Here is a 21,486-nt window from a genome sequence, read left to right as displayed (position 1 = left end):
TATGGTAACAGGTGGTAACTACATTTATTACTATGACCATTTCATAATGTATACAATTGTCACATCACTATGTTATATACCTGAAGTTAATATTAATATTGCATGTTAACTATAGTTCAATTAAAAATACAGGGGAGCCTGGGTGGTTCATTTATTAGGCTTCTGACTCAGATCCTGCTCAGGTCATGGTCTCTGGTGATGGGATCCAGCCCAGCGGAGGGCTCTGCACTCAGACTCAGAGGAGTTTGCTTGACATTCTCTCCCTCTCCCTCTGACCCTCCACTTGGTCACACTGGTGCTCTCTCTCTCTCTCTCTCTAAACATGAATAAATACATCTTTTAAAATAATTAAAATAGAGAAAAACATTTGAAGACCTTATAGAACAATATTTCTCAGTTTAAAAAAAAAAAACTAAGTCTACATGACCACCACCTACTATACCTACTACATACATACACCTTCAGGTTCTACAAGGAAGGAGACAGTTTAGATGTACCTTCAGAAGCTTAGTTTTCTTTTATCCCTGAGATAACCTTAAGTTCAGATCACAACTGAGTAAGTAAATTCTCTAGGGTAAGAAGATTGCTAATCAGAACAGATCTAAACTCCAACAAAGGTGGCCAATGGAAGCTGTTCCATGGAAATTTGAAAACACTCAGAGGCTCTGATTTTGCCACATTCTTGCAATAAATCCATCACTCATAAAGGGAATTCTGGGATCATTTTTAGTTTCTAGAATGACAAACAAAATTCAGTCAACTTATTCTGTATGTTGGTAAATTGAACACCAATAAAAATTAATTTATTAAAAAAAATTCAGTCAACTAATATTTATTAAATATCCTGTCCAGGCTAGGCCCCGTGCTTAACCCTGGGGATGCAAAAGCAAACCGTGAGGCGCACGGAGGGAATGCAGGGTCCCCCCTAAACCGCGCTGAGACAGTAACAGACAGGGAGGGGCTTCTGTAGTTGGCTTTTCTTTCAAGCGTGAGCAATACCAACCCTGCGCAGGGAAGAAGTTAAAGTCTTCACCCCAATCTGGGCAAGCAGGCTAGGCCTTGCCCTAGCATCTGGTCACTAGCACCAGTGAGAATGAGTGACCTACGGGGACACGTGTCCTTCCCTGTCACCTCAGGCAGGGCCAAGTCTCAAGTGCATTGGAACAAGTTCTTAAAAGAAAAAAAAAAAAAGCATCCCTGTGACCGCCAGCTAAATTAAGTGTGCTTGACGGGAACCAGGCTCGAGGCTACTATTTATAGCTCCTCGGCTCCCTTCCCAGGACGCGCTCCCGCCTCCGCACCGGCCCGGCCCTCGACAGCATCCGCGCTGCGGCCCAGGCTCTTGCTCGGGTCGACTGGCCCCCTTTCCTGGGAGCCGCCGGCTCAGCGGCCCCTGACCCGCGCCGTCAGTGCAGGATCGCGTCCCCCGACAGACCGCGGAACTCGGGCGGGGCCCCAACGCCCGCGCCCCCAGCTCGGGGGCACCCCCAGAGCCGAGGCGCGGCCCCGCGAGGGCGGGTGCACGTGCACACGAGGGGCGCCCCCGGGGGCGGGGTGGAACCCGTGGACCTGTGCGCCCTGCGCTCGCCCTGCCGTCCCCGTCGCCCGCCTCGCCTCACCCCTTCAGTGGAGAGCAGACGCTAGGTCCGCGGAGGCCGGGCGGCGGGGAAGAGCCCCAAGCTCGGCATCCCGAGATGGAGGGCGACCCCGCGGTTGGGGCGCGGCTGCGGAGTGAGGGGTGCGGGCGCGGGTGGGGATGCGGGCGCGGCTGCGGGGCGAGGGGTGCGGGCGCGGGTGGGGATGCGGGCGCGGCTGCGGGGTGAGCGGTGCGGGCGCGGGTGGGGATGCGGGCGCGGCTGCGGGGTGAGCGGTGCGGGCGCGGGTGGGGATGCGGGCGCGGCTGCGGGGCGAGGGGTGCGGGCGCGGGTGGGGATGCGGGCGCGGCTGCGGGGTGAGGGGTGCGGGCGCGGGTGGGGATGCGGGCGCGGCTGCGGGGCGAGGGGTGCGGGCCCGGGTGGGGACGCGGGCGCGGCTGCGGGGCGAGGGGTGCGTGCTACGGCTGCAGGTGCAGTCGGGCGGGACGGGATGCGGACTGCGGGTGCGGGTTGGGGCGGGCTGCAGGTGGGTGCGCGGGACGGGAACGAGAGGCGGGTGCGGGGCGGGGGCCCTGCGCGGCACCCTGGCACCGCCCCCGCGCGGCCCCCAGGAGGAGGTGGAGGCGGCGGGGGCGTGGCGCGGCGGCCGGGGCTGCGGCTTGGGGGCGCCGAGCGCGGGGCGCACTGGGGCCAGGGGATGGCCGCCGGGGCGGGGAGGCTGGGCCCGTGCGCGGGGCGCACGCGTTAAGTTGCACCGCACGTGTAGGAGAAAGTCTCCTTTTGAGAGCGGCCGGGAGCCCTGCTCGACGAGGAGCGCACCCGGGTCGCCGCCGCGGCAGAGCGGGGTAAGCGCGGGGCCGGGCGCCCCGAGGCCCAGGCGCCGGCGGCCGGGGCAGCCCCGGGGCGGAGGGGCGGGCGCCGGGTCCCCGCACGGAGGACGGGCTCGGGCGGTGCGAGGCGGCCCCAGCCCCGCGGCGCGCGGGCGGCTCCCGGCCTCCCGGAATTCTTTCGGGAATTCTTGGGAAGAGGTGGGAGCGGCAGGGCTGGAGGGCCGGACACGGGCAACTGCCTGGGGAACTTGGGGAATAACCGCGGCTGCTTCGCTCCCGGGGCCTCTGCCGAGCGCGGGGTCTCGGCCTGTAACGGCCTCCCCTGGGGGCCGCGGGGTGGAGATGCCTGCTGTCGGGGCTCTCCCTTCCGGGGGGAGCGGGAGTGGCCCCGGGACGTCAGGTCCGAGGGGTCTGAGGACTGTTTAAATACTTGACTACTCTGGACAGACAGCACGGCCACAGGGAAGGAGTCCATCGCCACGCTTTCTGCAGAGCTGTGGGTGTCTTTTAGGAACACTGTTGGCTCGCTTACTTCTTTTAAGAAACTTTTTGGAAAGTTTTTTTTTTTTTAAAGAAATGTTTTAGTTATAAGTACCACGATCTAATTTCTTGACCCATATGCTTGTTACAGTATGTTTAAGTATAAAGAATTTACAGAAGAGTGGAAAAACACTTATCTGCATTCCACAGTAGTCCCTTCTTTCAGGGGCTGTTCTGACAGTAAATTGCAGCGATGCGGGTGCATTTGCCTTGCCGTCTACTCTGCACTGTAGTGAGCAGACTTCATCCCAGTCTGCAGAGCCCTCGGTTCACGAACATGTAGGACTGGGACATTAGGGACAAGTGGAGTTCTCTGGTTTTTACCAAGATATCGCCAAAATTTGTCACTTAAAAGTGGTGCTATGCAAACATCCGAGACGTGAATTATACCTTAGTTTATAGGACTCAAGAATTCAAATTGATGGTTTATGATGTGTGCATCACTTCACTGACAATCCATCAATGTGCTGTGAAATGTATTGCAAAACAAACATTAAAAGATTAAAGAGGAAAGGGGGGAGATTTATTTTCCAAGAGTCAGTGTGTTCTAAGTAAACAACAGCTAATTTGGCACATATTCCACTAGTTCAGCAGTTTGATTCATGTTGAGATTGGCATCTCATAAGGACAATGCACGTGTCCCTGTAGTGTAAAGTAATTCACAAAAACTTTACTACTATAACAAACTAGACAATGCTATTTATGTTAGCCAGTGAATGTTATTAATGGCTTAACACCATCTTAAGATAATGAAATGTAACACAATGTCATTGTTCGCAAATAAGAAAAAGAATTTTGACACAATTTCCTTGAATATTACTTACATTTCAAGTTGTGTTCATTTTCTTAACAAAAATAACTTACACTACACATTTGAGCCTTAAAATTATGTGTATGTATCACAGCCATTTTATAAAGCCTCATATATGCAAAGAATTTAAAGAATATTAGTCTTTCAAGTGTTACCATTACGTGAATATGCACCGAACAGAACAAATAGGATATATAAATTTTTAGGATTTTACCTCAGTATCACACATAAATGCATGAATAAACATAGTTTTTGTACCATACTAAAATATCAGAACATTCCAGACAGTGGACAGGTCCTTGAGAAGTATTTCACCCTGTATAGATAGCATGATTCCCAGGATCTCTATATTAAGAAACTCAGCCAAACTCATGATTAACATACAGTGTCCTTGTCTCTCCACTCCACTGTGTTGTGGCCATTACCAGTACTATGTAACACTTGTCATATTATATTTTGATTAGTTTTAGATTTAGTTTTGATTAGATTTATTTTTTTTACAAGTCTGTCTCACCCACAGAATGTGAATGAACCTCCCGAGAGTAAGACCATATCTTAATTAAAAGTGCCACATACAAAATAGATGTTTGATAAATATTTATTAAATTGAAGAGAGAAAGAAAATCCAATACACGTGATAATTAACAGTATACATGTGTCTCTAAAAACAGTATGCTTTTGCCATTTCAATATAATGCATAAAGGGCATAAAGGGAATAAAATAATGATAAAGTTTAATCTTAATTTTCATTTTTACAGTGATGGAAAACTCTTCATCATGATAACTAAATTGCTTTTTAAAAATCTCTGGTCTTCAAAAGTATGACTTCATAATGGTTGATGTGAACAGTTTCTGCACTCTCACATCTCCTTTAATTTGAAGAATTAGTGGTTTGCTTTATTTACTGTTAACAAACTAATGATACTAAATGCAAAAATCACTTAATTTTTTTGTTCAGACCACCTGATTATCTCTAGGAATTAATGCTCATTTTATTCACAAAACTCCATTTCTTATTAGCTTTAAAATGAATCTTTTATTCTAGAATATAAAAGAGATTTCTATGTTGTACACTCATAAAAGTGGGTTTGAATTAGAAGTGAAATGATATTTATACTATAGAAATTATTACAAAAATAGAAACCATTTTGACAGATGTAATCTGTGTCAGTAATATAGATGGAAAAATAAAATATCACAATTTTCGGGCTGTGAGGTTTTGTTCACTAAAGCAAGAGTAAAGATAATATCTAAATTTGCTTTAAAATGACAATTCCAATTTATATAGTTGAGTAACAGGACCGTTCTTAGCATGTCAATAATATTTAATAATTTTAGCCACTTTGGACTCTAACCCATGTTTCTAAACATACGTTTTAGAGTGTGATCGAGCGATATAACTAGAAGGGCAGCTGTTGTAATCTGAACAATCTGCCTGGTGCATAATCCGGTGAAGTCACGCGGAAGGAGAAGGTATGACTGACCGAGTCAAAAGTCAGGAGTTTTCGTGCTGGCTTCAGCATTGTGGGCTGTGTAGCCTTCGGCAAATCACAGTATCCAGTCGGGGCCTCCATACCCCAATCTGTAAAATAAAGAGGATAAACTAGACCACTTCTGAGGTTCTTCTAGCCCTGTGATTCCATATTTCCTCCCTGGATGAACCAGATTCCTGAAGGATGTAATTTAGATTTATAGAGGGAAATTAGTTTTAACTGACCAGACTGTGTGAAGTCAGTGCTTGGTATACTCTTCAGAAGGCCTGATCTGTGCTTTAGACAGGACGAGATCCTGTTGGGAGCAGTAATACACTAAAGCATCCCTATAATTTTCTTTATTTACCCTTACCCCAAGCCACCCTTCAGGAAGTATTGGTAAATTCAGTTTTACTTCAAGGGAAGTGATTTTTTTTCCATTATTCATTAAAAGTTTAGGGACTAATGCTCAAGTACATTAAAATTAATGTAAATTACACTAAAATGTGTAAGTCAAATGTTTAAATGAAAACTTCAAGTGGTATCCTTAGGTCTTTCACAGCAGTTATTTTAAAGACTTTTAATGCCATTTAATAATTGGCAGGAGAAACCGGAGGACTCCACAGGGTAATGGAACAGGGAAAACATTTGGAGGGTTTAAAGAGGAAGCCCAGTAAGGCATGAATAGTAGTGGAAGACAGTCATGTTTCTAATTATGCTCCAGACTATTTACATTTTTCTGTCAATTGAACTGAAGCTCAACCAGCTGTTAATTTTCTAGCTTAATATTAGAACTCTAATTGTGGAAATGGTGACTTAATACTGATTTCTGGTAGGAATATTTATTTTATTTGAGTATTTCAAGAAGAAATACTGTGGTTAAAAAGTAAAGTTTATTTTAACTTTTGTCGTTCTTAAATATAAAAATTGAATACATTTGTTCTTTAATACAGTTGTTTAAGTTGCTTTCAACTTAAAATTAGCTCTCATTCAGCTTTTTAAGTTACAGAATGTAGTGACGCCTGAGTGGCTCAGCAGTTGAGCGCCTGCCTTTGGCTCAGGGTGTGATCCTGGATTCCCGGGTTTGAGTCCTGCATGAGGCTCCTTGCGTGGAGCCTGCTTCTTCCTCGGCCTGTGTCTCTGCCTCTCTCTCCCTGTGTCTTGAATGAATGAATGAATGAATGAATAAAATCTTAAAAAAAAAAATAAGTTACAGAATGTCAAAAACAAAAGAAAAACTGAGTTTTTCCCCTTTGACTCGGGATGAAAATGTTAATCATATTTACCTTAACCAAGACTTAAGAGCATATGACTTTTCAAGTATTTATAAACAATTTAAGATCCAGCCCCTCAAAGAACAATTAAAATTCCCACATAAAAGAGAAAAGAGAGGGATAATAACATATGGATGGCAGGTGTTTTCTATCCATTCTTATTTAATAAACAAATAGAATAAAAGAATAAGGTACATCTGGCTTATTCAGTCAGTGGAACATGCAACTCTTGATCTTGGAATTGTAAGTTCAGGCCCCATGTTGGGTGTAGAGATTACTTGAAAAATAAAATCTTAAAACAAAAATAAAGTATAATTTAAAAACTATTTTGTGTTTCTGGAGATTTGTTCTCTGACAATAAACAAATAAATAAATAAATATTTATATATAATCCTAGCAGTACTTTAAAATTATTGATAAAGAAGTTAGAAAAATGCTGTTTTATAATTTCATTGATCAGTTGATCTGTAGAATGATGTCTCCTTCCAGAGCATGAGATTACTGAAAAGTTAATAGAAACCATGCACTTTTTCATTTAAAATAAGGACTCCCCTGAAACTGTACAATAATAAACAATTTCACAGTAAGATAAAGGATACCCTTAAATTATATATTTATATATACACACATATATATATATATTTTGTAATAATACTAGCAAATACTAAAATCAACATTATCAACTTAAAAGATCTATAGGAATTTTTTGTAGATTTATTCTGTATACTATAAATATATATGATTTATATATTTGTATATATAAATATGCTATAAATATAGCATATGTGATAAAACATTGGAAAAAATGACAAAATGAACTCTTATCCTTTTTCAAGCATATCAAAATTGGTTCATTAGTTAAAGAAAAACTACTAATAAGACTAATATTTTAAAAGCCTCAAATAAACAGTATTTGGAACCAAACAAATGATTCTAATTATGAATACCATATGATTTCAAAATCAAAAGAAAATACCATAAATAATTTTTTGCCAATAAATTTGAAACTTAGGTGAAATAGAAAATTTTCTAAAAGATAATGAACTATAAAAATTAACTTAAGAAATAGCAATTTCAGGCAGCCCGGGTGGCTCAGGAGTTTAAAGCCTGCCTTTGGCCCAGGGCATGATCCTGGGGTCCCGGGATTGAGTCCCACACCGGGCTCCCTGAATGGAGCCTGCTTCTCCCTCTACCTATGTCTCTGCCTCTCTCTCTGTGTCTCTCATGAATAAATAAATAAAATCTTTTAAAAAATAAAATAAAACATTCTTCTACTTAAATAAATAAATATCACAATAACAGGAGAAAAGTATTGGATTTAGAAAACAAAAGCCAACCAACCATTAACAAAGATTGGAAGGAAACTTCTTAGCCTGATAAAAGTTGAAACATCATGCTCAATGATAAAATTTGAGAAGCATTCATGTTAAAGACAAAAATGAGAAAAGATATCACCATCTCCACATTGTGCTAAGAGTCCTGGCCAGTACAAGAAGACAAGAAAAAGAAATAACAGGAATTAGAACTCAAGGAGGAAGAAACAAATCTGTCCTCAATAGCAGATGATTCTATTATGTGTTACATAGAAAATCCAAAGGGATCTCCTAACTATTGAACTATTAAGGCTTTCTAACAGGTTGCTGGATATAAGATCAATATATAAAAACAATGCTCCTAAGTACCAACAGTAACCAATAAAAAGTTATAATGAAAAAACGACTTGGAACAAAAAAATTGGAATGAGTAAAAATTAGGAATAAATCTAACAAAAGATGTTTAAGACCTTTAGGAACATTATCCTAAAGCACTATTGAAAGGCATAAAGAAAGTCAACATCAGTGGATCAGTTGTGCTTATTGGCGGGGGGAAACTAGATTGTAAAGAGCTAAATTTTTTTTTTGTAAATTTATTTTTTATTGGAGTTCAATTTGCCAACATACAGAATAACAGTGCTCATCCCGTCAAGTGCCCCCCTCAGTGCCTGTCACCCAGTCACCCCCACCCCCCGCCCCTTCCGCCACCCCTAGTTCGTTTCCCAGAGTTAGGAGTCTCTCATGTTCTGTCTCCCTTTCTGATATTTCCCACTCATTTCTTCTCCTTTCCCCTTTATTCCCTTTCACTATTTTTTATATTCCCCAAATGAATGAGACCATATAGTGTTTGTCCTTCTCCGACTGACTTACTTCACTCAGCATAATACCCTCCAGTTCCATCCACGTCAAAGCAAATGGTGGGTATTTGTCGTTTCTAATGGCTGAGTAATATTCCATTGTATACATAGACCACATCTTCTTTATCCATTCATCTTTCGATGGACACCGAGGCTCCTTCCACAGTTTGGCTATTGTGGACATGGCTGCTATAAACCCCGGGGTGCAGGTGTCCCGGCGTTTCATTGCATCTGTATCTTTGGGGTAAATCCCCAGCAGTGCAATTGCTGGGTCATAGGGCAGATCTATTTTTAACTGTAAAGAGCTAAAGTTGATTCATCTATAAATTTCATGCAATTGCAATCAAAATTGAGTCTCAGATTTTCATGGAAGTTGACAAGCTCTACCTAAATTTCATCTGGAAAAAATAAAAGGCCAAAAGTTGCCTAGACAAATATGAAGAACAAAATTGGGGGACTTGTTCTACCAGATATCAAGTATATCTAGAACTCTTGCCATTAGGTGTCCTGCTGGTTTGTGTGATCAGTCTTTTCTTCTGGAGATGGAAAACAATGTCACATGTTACTTTATCTGAAGCATCAGAGGTTCAATATTTTCCTCCTTTGTGCTTGTCTTTGTGGTTGAACTTTTCCCAGTGCCATGAGTGCCATGGCACTGCGGCACTATGGCCCTGTGTTGTAAATTTCATTGAGCCAGCTTTTAAAAGCCTAGTTCCCATCTTGCTTTTTAGTCTGAGACAAAGCTAAATGTTGGAGTTGAAGCTATAGAGTAAAAGAAGGAGTCTCTTGTTATTTTTGGTGAATTTATTGTGAATTCTGTTTCCTTTTTAAAAAGTCAGATCAGAACTATGGAAAAAGAGTGGTAGGTACATAATAACGTGGGCTAGGTCCCATGGCATCTGGAAATTACTGTCTTAAATGTGAATGCTTGAAAAAGGCAGGTAAGGTATAAAAGAAGCTAATGGAAAACAGTCTTTCCACCTGCTGGAAAGATAGCTGGATAAGCCTTTTTTCATTGTATCATATTTGTGACTAGCTCAGTCTACCATGTTCTTTTAAATTTGTGCCAAGTCAGAGATGGCAAAAAGCATCTTGGCCACCACTGCCTTATACCAAACTCTAGCAGACATCACTAAAGGAACATAGAACTCTTTCTGGCTAAGCCTATATGTGACTCTCAAAATCCTACTCAACCATGTTCCAGGCGATCACAAACAGTTAACACAAAATTAATTTGCCTACCCATACTCCAAGTTATACTACCTCTAATTTAAAAACCTAGTAACAATGTTTTCAAAGTATCACAAAAGAGAATCAAGTAGAATGCAAATGATACCTTTTGAGTGTTATTCCATCTGAGTCTTAACTAAAAGTTGCATTTCCTAATAAGCAACTCTTTTGCAAGTTTCTCCTTCTGTACTGACCTGCAGATGCTGGAGTGCCCCCAAGGCTTGGTCTTCAGCCCCCTTGTCCTTCTCCCCTGCCCTTAGATAATCTCAGTCCAGTCTCAGGGTTTGATGATGACTCCCAAATGTTTCTCTCTAGCCTTCATGCTTGCCTAATAGGTGTCTCAAACTTAACATACTCAGAATAGAACTCGTGATTCCCATGCCTTTCCAAACCTTTACCTCCTCTACTTTCCCCATCTTGGTAAATGGCAGTTCCCTTCCTTCTGTTCCCTTGGCCTCTCCTCAGTCCTACCCCAACCCTTGACCTGTCAGTGCATCATGCTGGACCTATTTCAGAGTCTGCGCAGACCCGGCCATTTGTCACCACCGTCACTTTTGTGGATTATAGCGCAGCCTGCTCCCCAGCCCTCTGCTTTCACCTTTGCCCACTGCCCCTTCCACCCCACACCTGTTCTTGACAACAACCAGAGGGGCTCCATGGGGATGTAAGTCGGATGACAGAACTCCTCTGTTCAAACCGTCCAGCACACTCTCATCTCGGGTGGAGTATAAGCCTGCGTTCTCATCACGGTCCGCTCTGATCTGCCCCTGCCCCGCCTCACATGGGCCTGTGTGCTCCCGGCCGTCCTCCCGAGCAGAGCACCCCAGGTCTGCCCGCTACTGGGGCCCTTACTCTGCCTGGACGGCATCCCTCAGCTGTAAGGTTCAGCTCCACTGGGAGGTCACGCTCTCCGGGAGGCCGTGCTCGCCCCCCGCGGCCTGCATTTCTCTCCTGCCTGGCCCGGGCCGCCCTCCTCTGCTCATCGCCGAGGGCCTCACGGGGAGCGGGCTGCCGCTCAGCCCCCCTCAGGGGCCACAACTCCCACAGAGCCTCCACGTCTGGCTGGGCACCGACCCGGAGCTCCAGTCCTGCCCCCGCCTGAGGGGCCGACCTCTGGCTTGACCCCGCTGACAAGAGCCCTGTCACGGCTTTGGAGAGAGCTCGCGCTTCCTGCCCTCTCAGCCGGGCTCCTGCCCCTGGGCCCCGTCCTGGTGCTGGGCAGCCCCACTGTCCCTCCACCCCCCGTCTCCGTGGCTCCCGGTAGCCTTCCCTACCCCTATCCTGGAAGCACCTCCTTTGGGCCTTATTCTCCCACTTTTTAACCGTTTTGCACCTCTCCTTCCTTTGAGTTCTAGACTTGGTGAGCAAGTGCTCTCCGAGCCAAGTCAACACTTCGCTCCCCCATTCTGCCTCGAGCCACTGGTCTGGACTTTTGTTTCTGTCCGCACTCCCACTGGCCTGGGCATTTGAGGATGAGCAGTGCCATCCCAGTTGTGAGATCAAAGGGCCTTTTCTTTCCGCCCATCCATCTTGAACACACCGAGGAATGCTGACACTGTTAGTCACCCCCTTCTTCAAAGCCTCCTCTGGCTTCCCTACGTCCGTGTTACCCCCATCTCCAGTGTCGTGGACGCTCTCAGAGTGTGCCTTCTGAGATGGGGACAGCCTTCCCAGCAGGTCGAATGGGCCCCGAGGGCTCCTGGGTATCCCAGAGAACAAGGCAAAAGTTCAATCTGGGTGGTGCAAAGTTGAATGTGGAAGTCAATTTTATAGAGAAGAAAGGGTGTTCCATTTTGACATTATCTGATATGATTTTGATAAGGAAACAAATACAAGCCAAAGAACATGAATTTGTCTGGCAGACCTCAGCAGGCCCCATGGAGGAACGTCCTCCCCCCAACACTTTCGAGGGGTCACTGCTGCCCGTCAGTACTTGGCCTCAAGCTCTCACCCACAGGGTCACCCTTCATCAAAGTGGTGACCACACACTGAGGGCAGTGCGTCCCCTCCCACAGCTCTTCACCCATGAGCTCCCTCCTCCCTGCTGTGCTGTGTGCTGTGCGCTCAGGAGAGGTGGAGCTGCACTGCAGGCCTCTGCCCGGCCTCACCTTGCTCCTTGTCTCCTGCTTCCTCCTGGATAGCCTCACTCATACCTTCTGCCACTACTTTTGATCCAGATGGTCACAAAACCCCCCCCACAGGTCATCATCTTTTCTTCCAGCCCCAATTAGCCAACCCCCCCACAGTGTTTCTCTCTTCCCGTGGCCCCCCTGATTTTCCCACTCAGGCTCAGAAATACGAGGTTTGTCTTTAATTCGTGCCTCTCTCTTTCATTCTCTGACTCTAGGCAGACTCTACATTCTGCTTTATTTTTGTCTCCAGACTGTGTCTCCTTTTCTGTCCTTCCTTTTTCCACTCGCCCTGTTGTCATCCGCCCTGGCTGCGGCATTCATTCGGAGATTACCACTCTTCCTGAGGCCCTGTCAGGGGGCCCCTTCTTTCCTGAACAGCACTTTCAGCACATCTTTCCGCTCTCCAAGTGATTCAGTGGCCCTCGATGTCCTTTCACTCATTTGTCCCACCAGTGTTTGCTGAGCGCCTATTATGTTCACAGTGCAGCCTGTCTAGCTTTCCTGTGCAGAAGCAGCCATTTAAAGCCAGTGCTCGCACACAGGGCCCCTGTTCCGGCCATGCCAGGTCATTCATAGTCCCCCTGCCATGGGAATGCAGATCTGGCCTTGAAATGCACTCCTGTCCCTCTTCCCCTACCCAAAGCCACCTCTCCTAAACCCAGCTCAAATGCCACCCTTCCCTGGCTCGCTTTCCCTGGCTCCATGTTCTGTTATTAATATCCTTCTTCTCTAAAATCTCTCTGTGCCTGCAGAGCTCCCCATTTTCCTCAATTTTCCTATCTCCACAAGTAGACTCCACAAGTAGACAAGATAGAGACCGTGTTTTTACCTTCACTGTATTCAACAGAACACGTGGCCCAGAGTTGAGCACAAGGTTGTTGCTAATAAATAGCCATCGATTGATATGAAGGGACACTCAACATATCCTAAAGGCTAAGGGGAAACCATACAGCTTTGAAAGGGAAAGTGTAACTGTTAGGAGAACATGGAAGCATATGCATTAACTCTGCAACAGAAGATCTTGTTCTGCAGTAATGTCAGAATCAAAGTTTTTGCTGAGATAAAAATAAAAATACCATCTCACAGAGGTAATCCATGTCCACATACAAGTACTAGAGAATCCCACTGCCACCATGGTGGATCTGTTATCTAAACGTGCTGAGTGCTGTAGCTGTGATGCTCTATGATTGGATCATATGCACCTTACAAAGTAAGCATTCATAGCGTGAGCTTCCAGGAGCTGCTCTAGTGTTGTGAAATGGCCCGATATTTTGACAATAAGAATAAACCCATTTTCCTCTTTCAAGCAGAAGGGTATCTCATCCAGTCACCATGTTTGTCTCATGAGGCCAGCCCTCAGTGGGTCATGGGGTCCCCGGTGTTGTCATTTGTTTGTACTTAGCCAGCAGAGTTTTGCTGTTCTGGGTGTGCTTCACTCCTCTGCTGTCATTTTCTTCCTGAATTGGTATCAGGGATATGATTAAAAAGTGATATTGGTAAAACACCTTAAGAATATCTGCATGAAAAAAAAAAAGGAACGTCTGCATGGTGTCTGGAGCAGACTGATGAATATGAGGACAGGTGGATGTTGCTTCAAATCTGGAGGCTCCCATTTTCATCTCACTCTGACCCATAGTGCCAGCTTTCCCACAGGTATCCGGTCCTCTGGTTAATTTTTTTTTTTTGTTCATTCATTCATGCAGTTTCCAAAACAAAACCCAAACTGTGAAATGAGAGTAAATAGTGGAGCAGTAGTAAGACTCAGCAGTGAGTTACAGGATACAAACAGCCTGGCCCTTGCTTTGGGAGAAATTGGTAGACTGCCATGGCAGGAGAATCCAGTGTAAGCTCTATGCCATCAGTGATAACCAGTGTCAGGGTTCATGTTGCGTCTCAGAGATCCCAGGATCATTCTCTGACATTGGGCTAATCATGTCACATGTATTGTATTTGTCCTCTGTGTGCTTATCAGGGGCATGATGAAAGAGATCTAAGGAGTAGAAACCGTATTGAAAGAACAATGAAAAAGGCGTCTGACTTTTTAAAAAATTAGAACTTTGAAACAAAGTAATGGTCATGAATCCTTTACAATGATAAATGTGATATTGTTACAGAAAATGCAAAGAAATGTGAAAAGGAAATAAAAATCACCCAGTTCTAGAAACACTATGGTTAACACTTAGCATTTTGATATCTTTCTTGTTCTTCCTTTTACATGAATGAATGTGTGTAAAATATCTGGTATCACACTATAGTTTCGTATTAGGCTTTTGGCATTTATCATTACAGAATAAGTATCTCTTCATGTCATTGATGATCGTAAAAATTGTATCTAATGAATATTTGTATTTCAGTAGTTATGAATGAACCACAGCTTTTCATTTGTGCCTGGATTTATTCTATAAAGAATCAAAAGGGACTGTATCAGTTAGGAATTATTTTGTCTGCAGGCAGTAGAAAACCTAACTTGAACAAATAAGAGTTTTTTCCTTCATATAAGTCTGGAGGTGGCTGTCAGTGTTGCTGCAGCAGGTCTACCTTGTCGCAACAGGTGCCTTGGACTTTCTCAACCACCCTTCACATATATACATACATGCATGCATGCATTTATTTATTCATTCATTCCTTTATTTATTTATTTATTTAATTCATGAGAGACACACGGAGAGAAGCAGAGACATAGGCAGAGGGAGAAGCAGACTCCCCACAGGGAGCTTGATGAGAGACTCGATCCCAGAACCCTGGGATCATGTCCTGAGCCGAAGGCAGATGCTCAACCACTGAGCCACCCAGACATCCCTCCCTCACACTTACTGACATGTGCTTGCAAGGTTGACTGCCCAGCCCCGGGCAGCACATCTATACTCACTATGGAAAGAAGGGGGAAGGGACAGCACAGGTACCATCTGCTTTTTTATTAGGAAACTAAAAGCTTTCCCAGATGTTCCCCAGCCAACTTCTTACACCTCATTAATATAACCAAAGGAGGTAGGAAAGCAAACATTTCTCTTCCCGGTCACATTAGAGGTAGGCAAGGGAGAGAAAGACCAGGAATGGGATCTGGGTTAAGCCAGATCCTGATGTCAGCCTTGGGCACTGTTACGTATTTAAATTGCTCATCCTTTACTGGACACTTCTGCTTCCAATTATTCCTTTTTCTAAGTAATTCACAGTAAATATCCATGTTCATTCATTCGTCAAAATCTCTGATTATTTCCTTGGTATGATGTCCCAGGAGTTGACTTACAGGTTAGAGGTATCACGGCTTTTATATCTCTTCATACAGATTACTAAACTCATTTCCAGAAAGGCCTTGCCAGTGTGTGCCACCACACAGTGCATGAGCCACGGGTGTTCTCCACTCAGGACACACTCTTCATCATCACATCTTTAGGACTTACTGAGCCATGGCAGCTGCCAGACTACCAGCTAAGGATATGGATGGAAACACGTTGTAATTCTGTAGGTTGCGATCAGAGGTCACAATGTAACTCTAAGGGTACCTATCTGAAAGTGTTTATCAGCACCTGGACCTAAAGAACTCTGGAGAGGCTGAGCCAGCAAAGAAGAGTATCAAGATGCCACAAGCAGCTGCCCTACTGTCCTCGTCTGATTTACTAGTTGCATAAATATTTACCTAGCCTCATGTTTCTCAACAGGTTCACAATGGGCATTTGGGGCAGGGAAGTTCTTTACTGTGGGCGACACCCCCGTCACTGTGGAGCATTTGGCTTCCCTGGCCCTGCAGGGAAATGCCAGCCACAATTTCCGGGCTCTGTGACAAGCAGAGCCTCCCTGGTGTTATGTGCCACCAGCCTTGTGGGGAGAACCTACCAGGCACTTGCACTGACTCCTTTCTGGCACATTATGCTGTACTCAGCAAGGCAGAAGTGCCTGCACATCTGGGAAGGTACAGAAAGAAGTATGACATTCCCCACACTGATCTTTTCTTAGAGACTTCCAGAAATGCACATTGCCCACTGTTCTGCCTGCAGACATCCAGAAGGAAAAGCTGTGTGTGCAAACCCCAACCTCAGAACTAGAATTAAGGAGAAAGTCCACAAGCAGTCAAGGTGGTTAAGGGTGGTTTTCTATAGAAACTCAGAGGGCTGTGCTTGTCTAGGGACAGCAAGGAGAGAGGATGCCGTTTGTAGCTTAGCAAGGTAGGAGCTGTGGGAGGATGGAAAGAACCTCCTGGAATGTAAAGGAAGCAACAGCCACTAAGCCAGGGCTGTGATAAGGAGGAAGAGAAAACACAGGGCCCCCATGGTAGCCTGAGTTGGCCACTCTTAAAGGGAGAGTGGCAGTAAGTGACAGGTCAATAGGCCAGGCCCTGGTTTTAAGTTGAAGAAATAGCACATGCAAAGGCCTAACAGCAGAGGTTCAGGGACCACAGGAAGCTTGGTATCACCAGAGTGTTGGATCAGGGACTGGGTGGTACACACTATGCAAGGCTTTTGTCCTGCACCCCAGAGGAAAATCTCCAGCAGATTGAAGGGAGGGGCTATGGGCAGAGATGCCAGGCAGGGACCCTGTGACAGCCTGGGGTTGGGGAGAAGCAGGATGTAACCTAGGATGGTTCCCTGACACCTGACATCCTTCATGGAGGAATGGATTGTTTCATGTTCAGTAATTAAGTTTCTAAATTAAAATATTTTACTTCCTAAGAACATGCCCAAAAGAACAGGTGCCAGGCAAAATATGGGACAAGGAGGCTGGTAGGATACGTGAATGGCAATATTTCTCTAAAGACCTCAGAAAAGGGCAGCCCAGGTGGCTCAGCGGTTTAGCACTGCCTTTGGCCCAGGGCATGATCCTGGAGTCCCGGGATCGAGTCCCACATCGGGCTCCTTGCATGGAGCCTGTTTCTCCCTCGGCCTGTGTCTCTGCCTCTCTCTCTGTCACTCATGAATAAATAAATAAAATATTTTTTTAAAAAAAGACCTCAAAAAAAAAAAAAAAGACCTCAAATGACCAAAGCAAAGGGTCGGAAGTTTATTCTAGGAGGGGGTTAACATTTGTCTATTTCTTTAGATCATGGTGAGTAAAGTTTTGTTCTGGTTATTTGCCTATGAACCAATTCATAAAAGTTAGTATTTTTAAACATTTTAAAATTCAAAACAAGAAGAGTATTCTTTAGCGTTGCTGGAGGTCCTACATGCACTTACAGCTTAGACCGCTACCTTGTGTGAAGAATCACAGAACAACAGAGCTCTTTGTGGTTCTAGTTCAAAGCTCCGGGCCTGCGTGAGCAGTAGTGACAGGGAGGACGCCTTGTAACATTGGTGCCCTGCATCTGGGGAACACTGCCGCTTTCACAGAGGAGGCCTGCCAGCCCCCCTCCATCTAGGAGGCCATGCACTGCACTGACCTGATGACTGTCGTCCCATCTTACAGGTGGCCACACAGGCTCCTGGGGACGTGCAGCGAGTTAACCATTTATGAGACATTTGCAAAGTGAAAAAGAAAGCAAATAACAGAAAAGATAGTAGGTTAGTGTGTGGTAGAAATTATGAGGGTGGCATAAGGGAGAGTTGCTCTAATGTCACATGGACTAAAAGGCGGAGGTTAGGAATCGGAGCAGGCTGTGTACCCCACAGCACCAGCACTCCCTTGGACCGTGCTCTGGCAGAGAGCGGGATGGGTAGTGGGGAGCCAGGGCCGTTCTATGGCTCTCAGGGAAGTCATTTGTCTTTGGAGCTCCAGTTTCCCCAGCTCTGAAGTGAGGGCCTGAGTCGCCCTGGGCATCTCGTTTGTGCCAGCACGTGTGTGGTGTAATAGCTGGTTTTTATGCTGGCACTGCAGTCTCTATCGCTGCCCAGCAGGATGTTGGAGACACACGCATGCGTGCACACCTGCACACCCACACACACCCCTGCACCTGCAAGCGCACACACCCCTGCACACACACACACACATACTCCTGCACATGCACACACACACTTGCACCTGCACTCTCACACACCTGCACACGTGCACACATACCCCTGCACCTGCACGCACACACATGCACACCTGCATATGCACACACACACACCCTTGCACCTACACCTGCACACGTGCACACACATACCCCTGCAATGCACACACACCTGCACATGCACACACATAGTCCTGCACACGCAAGACACCGGCACACATACCCTTGCACCTGCACACGCACACACCCCAGCACACACACACGTGCATCTGCACACGAACACACACCTGCACACGCGCACACACACACACACCTGCAGTGGCACACTCGTTTGGAAGTGGCTGTACCCCTACCCAGGAAGCCCCTCTGCCCCCCTGGGGTGCGTGGACCCTCCGGCCCCCTGCGTGTCCTCCTGTTAACCAGCACCGTTCCTTTGCAGGTTAGCAATCTGGAGCAATGGGCGACTGGAGCTTCCTGGGGAGACTACTAGAGAACGCGCAGGAGCACTCCACGGTCATCGGCAAGGTCTGGCTGACAGTGCTGTTCATCTTCAGGATCCTGGTGCTGGGCGCGGCCGCTGAGGAGGTGTGGGGGGACGAGCAGTCGGACTTCACTTGCAACACGCAGCAGCCCGGCTGCGAGAACGTGTGCTACGACAGGGCCTTCCCCATCTCACACATCCGCTTCTGGGTGCTGCAGATCATCTTTGTGTCCACGCCCACCCTCATCTACCTGGGCCATGTGCTGCACATCGTGCGCATGGAGGAGAAGAAGAAGGAGCGCGAGGAGGAGCTGCTGAGGGCCGAGCTCCCGCACTCTGGCCCGGCCGCACGCTGCGGGCCCGGCGGCCAGAAGGACAGGCCGCTGCGCGACGACCGCGGCAGGGTACGCATCGCAGGAGCCCTGCTTCGGACCTACGTGTTCAACATCATCTTTAAGACGCTGTTCGAAGTGGGCTTCATCGCCGGGCAGTACTTTCTGTACGGCTTTGAGCTGAAGCCGCTGTACCGCTGCGACCGCTGGCCCTGCCCCAACACGGTGGACTGCTTCATCTCCAGGCCCACAGAGAAGACCATCTTCATCATCTTCATGCTGGCGGTGGCCTGTGTGTCCCTGCTCCTCAACATGCTGGAGATCTACCACCTGGGCTGGAAGAAGCTCAAGCAGGGAATGACCAACCACCCGCGCGCAGACTCCCCCGAGGCCACGGTCGGGGCCACAAAGCCCGGGGGCGGGAGCGCCCTGGGCGCCCCCTCGCTCCCCGAGGCGCCCGCGGTCACCATCGGGTTCCCGCCCTACAGCGCTCCCTCGGCCTCCTCCCCGGGACAGGCCACCGCCGCGGGCTACCCCGGGGCGCCCCCGCTGGCCGCAGACTTCCGCCCGGCAGCCCTGCCCGAGGCCCGCGCGAGGGACCAGCACCTGCTCATGACGGAGCAGAACTGGGCCAATCAGGAGGCCGAGCAGCACACCCCCGCCAGGAAGGCCTCCGGGGCAGCAGCCCCCTCTGCGTCCCCGAGCCCCGCGGGCAGCACCGGGCAGCTCCCGCCGGACGACGGGACGGGCGGCGGCGAGCCCGGCCCGCTGCTGACCGGGAGCCGCAGCAGCCTGGGGGACAGCAAACTGGCAGTGACTCCCGACGACGCGGAGCAGCCGGTGACCCCCCCAGCAGGGACGCGCGCGCCGCCGCTGCCCCCGGCGGATGCGGGCCGATTGAGCAAGGCCAGCAGGGCCAGCGGCGGCCGGGCCAGACCCAACGACTTGGCCATCTAGTGCTGGTCTTTGCAGACAGCTTTACAATAACCTCTTTTCTGGCAACCAAAACCAAAGTGCCGTTCCAGGCTGCAGGGAGACGGAGCCTGGAAGCGAGGGGCACTGGAGCGCGGGAGGGGAAGAGCCGCGGGAGAGGAGGCTTCTGTGTGTCCATGCTTGCTGTTCTTAACACGTGAGGTAGAGTGCCAAGACCGCGGAGGCGTGCTGAGGTGGGGGGGCGGGGGGCGAAGTGGGTGCAGAACACCACCGGGGCCGCCTGTGCGGGCGTTGCCGTCTCTGTGGGTACCTGCTCTGCAGCGGTGGAGCCGCGGGGCTCTACCGTCCCTTCAGTCCCCGCAACGAGGATTTCCATTCCCAGGCTCTCCAGAGCCTTTGGGCGGCCCAGAAAGTCACAGACGCACTTAGCACTTATCTCTGTTTGATACTTTTAACTTAGAGTTGAATTTCATTTGGGATATTTGCCAAACTGCACTAAAAAAAGATTTAGAGCAAGTCCATATAGTGTCATTTGAGTTTCTGAAATTGCCTGTGAAGCCCAGGATAGCAGACTGCACGCTCCATGACAAGTGACGATGAGCAGCTACCCTCCAGAGGCAGAGATTCAGCCCAGGCGAGAGCCACAGAGGTTGCTGGTAAGAAAGCAGGTAGAAATGCAGCGACACTTGAGATAATTTTTAAACAGCTGAGGAAATTGAAATAAAAGTGTGGCAAGTATGCCTTAGGTATTTATTTTTTAAATGATATTTTGTGCTTTGATCTGAATTGTACAGGTATGCCTATTCCCCCCCTCCCCATTTTCTTTAAGGAGAAATGAAAGAAAAATAGTCCTGTTAAAATGAATACTGACCAAGAGAATGCTAAGTTGTCCCATTATATCCTAGTAAAGATTTGAACTTTCTTTGAAAGAAATTCTTCGACCTCACGAGTCAGCTAATTGCTATGAGAATGTACTGTAGAAAATAAAGGCAGGGGAAATTTAAGTGCATTTCAAATACTTGAAGTTGTGAAGTTTTTGAATGGAAGGTTAAAAGTTTACTCTTGCCAGAAAAATTATTTATAAAGATGAATCAATGACCTACGTGTTTTAACAGTACAAAATAAAACTCTCTGAGTTTCCTAACTATTCTTTGTGGGCAGCCTGTTTGCTTTCTAAAGTGTAAATAAAAGTATCTGGGTTTTACTTCCTGTGTAAGTGCATGTGCTGTTTTCGGATGTGCGCCCCATTTGTCACCCACACAGATTGCTACACTGACGGGGGAGGCTATTGATCTGCGCGGGATTGGCTGGAAGGTGGCAGAATTTTCTGAACTGCACACCCTGCTGTCGTGTCTTACTCGTGGTAATGCTGAGCCAGGTCCTTCTCACACTCCCAACTTCCACTGAGTATTGTCAGCCTTATTCAGCAAAACACAAAACACTTGCTAATTTGATTCATTTCTTTATATGAGGCAACATCGATTTCCTGATGATTTATCTGGGGCTACACTTCATATACTTTGTGTTTCATATGGGACAGAGCAACCCACTGGCAATCTGATGAAAAGATTGCGATTCCCATTCTCAGATTAACGTGTGCACCTAGTTCATTAGAGCATTCTGTTTGCTGCAGAGTGAACTCGGATGATCTCCTCGGCTTGAAAAATGTTAACTTCCCATAAATATCCTGTCGCCTTTCTCAAACAGGTTTGGGCTTACAGAAAATTATTTGAGTGACCGTTTTCTCAATTCCCCCCAGGCTGGG

At 47.0% G+C, this 21,486-nt stretch overlaps 2 protein-coding genes across 3 annotated transcripts; both read left to right on the top strand.

Moving 5' to 3' along the window:
• Positions 1-1,800: 1,800 nt before the first annotated feature.
• Positions 1,801-2,343, top strand: LOC129504487 (uncharacterized). The gene has a single exon (XM_055317211.1). It carries the CDS (start codon positions 1,801-1,803, stop codon positions 2,341-2,343), a length of 543 nt encoding a protein of 180 aa, XP_055173186.1.
• GJA3 (gap junction protein alpha 3) lies at positions 2,291-20,925 on the top strand. Of its 2 annotated transcripts, XM_055317483.1 has the most exons (3): positions 2,291-2,440; positions 5,158-5,250; positions 18,415-20,925. In XM_055317483.1, exon 3 carries the CDS (start codon positions 18,432-18,434, stop codon positions 19,743-19,745), a length of 1,314 nt encoding a protein of 437 aa, XP_055173458.1. In that variant the 5' UTR covers positions 2,291-2,440; positions 5,158-5,250; positions 18,415-18,431; the 3' UTR covers positions 19,746-20,925. The 2 variants fall into 2 exon arrangements, with proteins under 2 accessions (XP_055173458.1, XP_055173459.1); XM_055317484.1 differs by lacking the exon at positions 5,158-5,250.
• Positions 20,926-21,486: the final 561 nt, after the last annotated feature.

Source organism: Nyctereutes procyonoides, unplaced genomic scaffold (assembly GCF_905146905.1).
Source record: "Nyctereutes procyonoides isolate TBG_1078 unplaced genomic scaffold, NYPRO_anot_genome, whole genome shotgun sequence".
In the NCBI taxonomy this organism is placed as follows: domain Eukaryota; kingdom Metazoa; phylum Chordata; class Mammalia; order Carnivora; family Canidae; genus Nyctereutes; species Nyctereutes procyonoides.
The sequence above is the reverse complement of the archived record's forward strand: the minus strand, read 5'-3'. Positions and strand labels throughout refer to the sequence as shown.

Excerpts from the sequence above, each read along its gene's own strand:
- LOC129504487 (XM_055317211.1), top strand. The coding sequence starts at position 1,801 with ATGCGGGCGCGGCTGCGGGGTGAGCGGTGCGGGCGCGGGTGGGGATGC.
- GJA3 (XM_055317484.1), top strand. The coding sequence starts at position 18,432 with ATGGGCGACTGGAGCTTCCTGGGGAGACTACTAGAGAACGCGCAGGAG.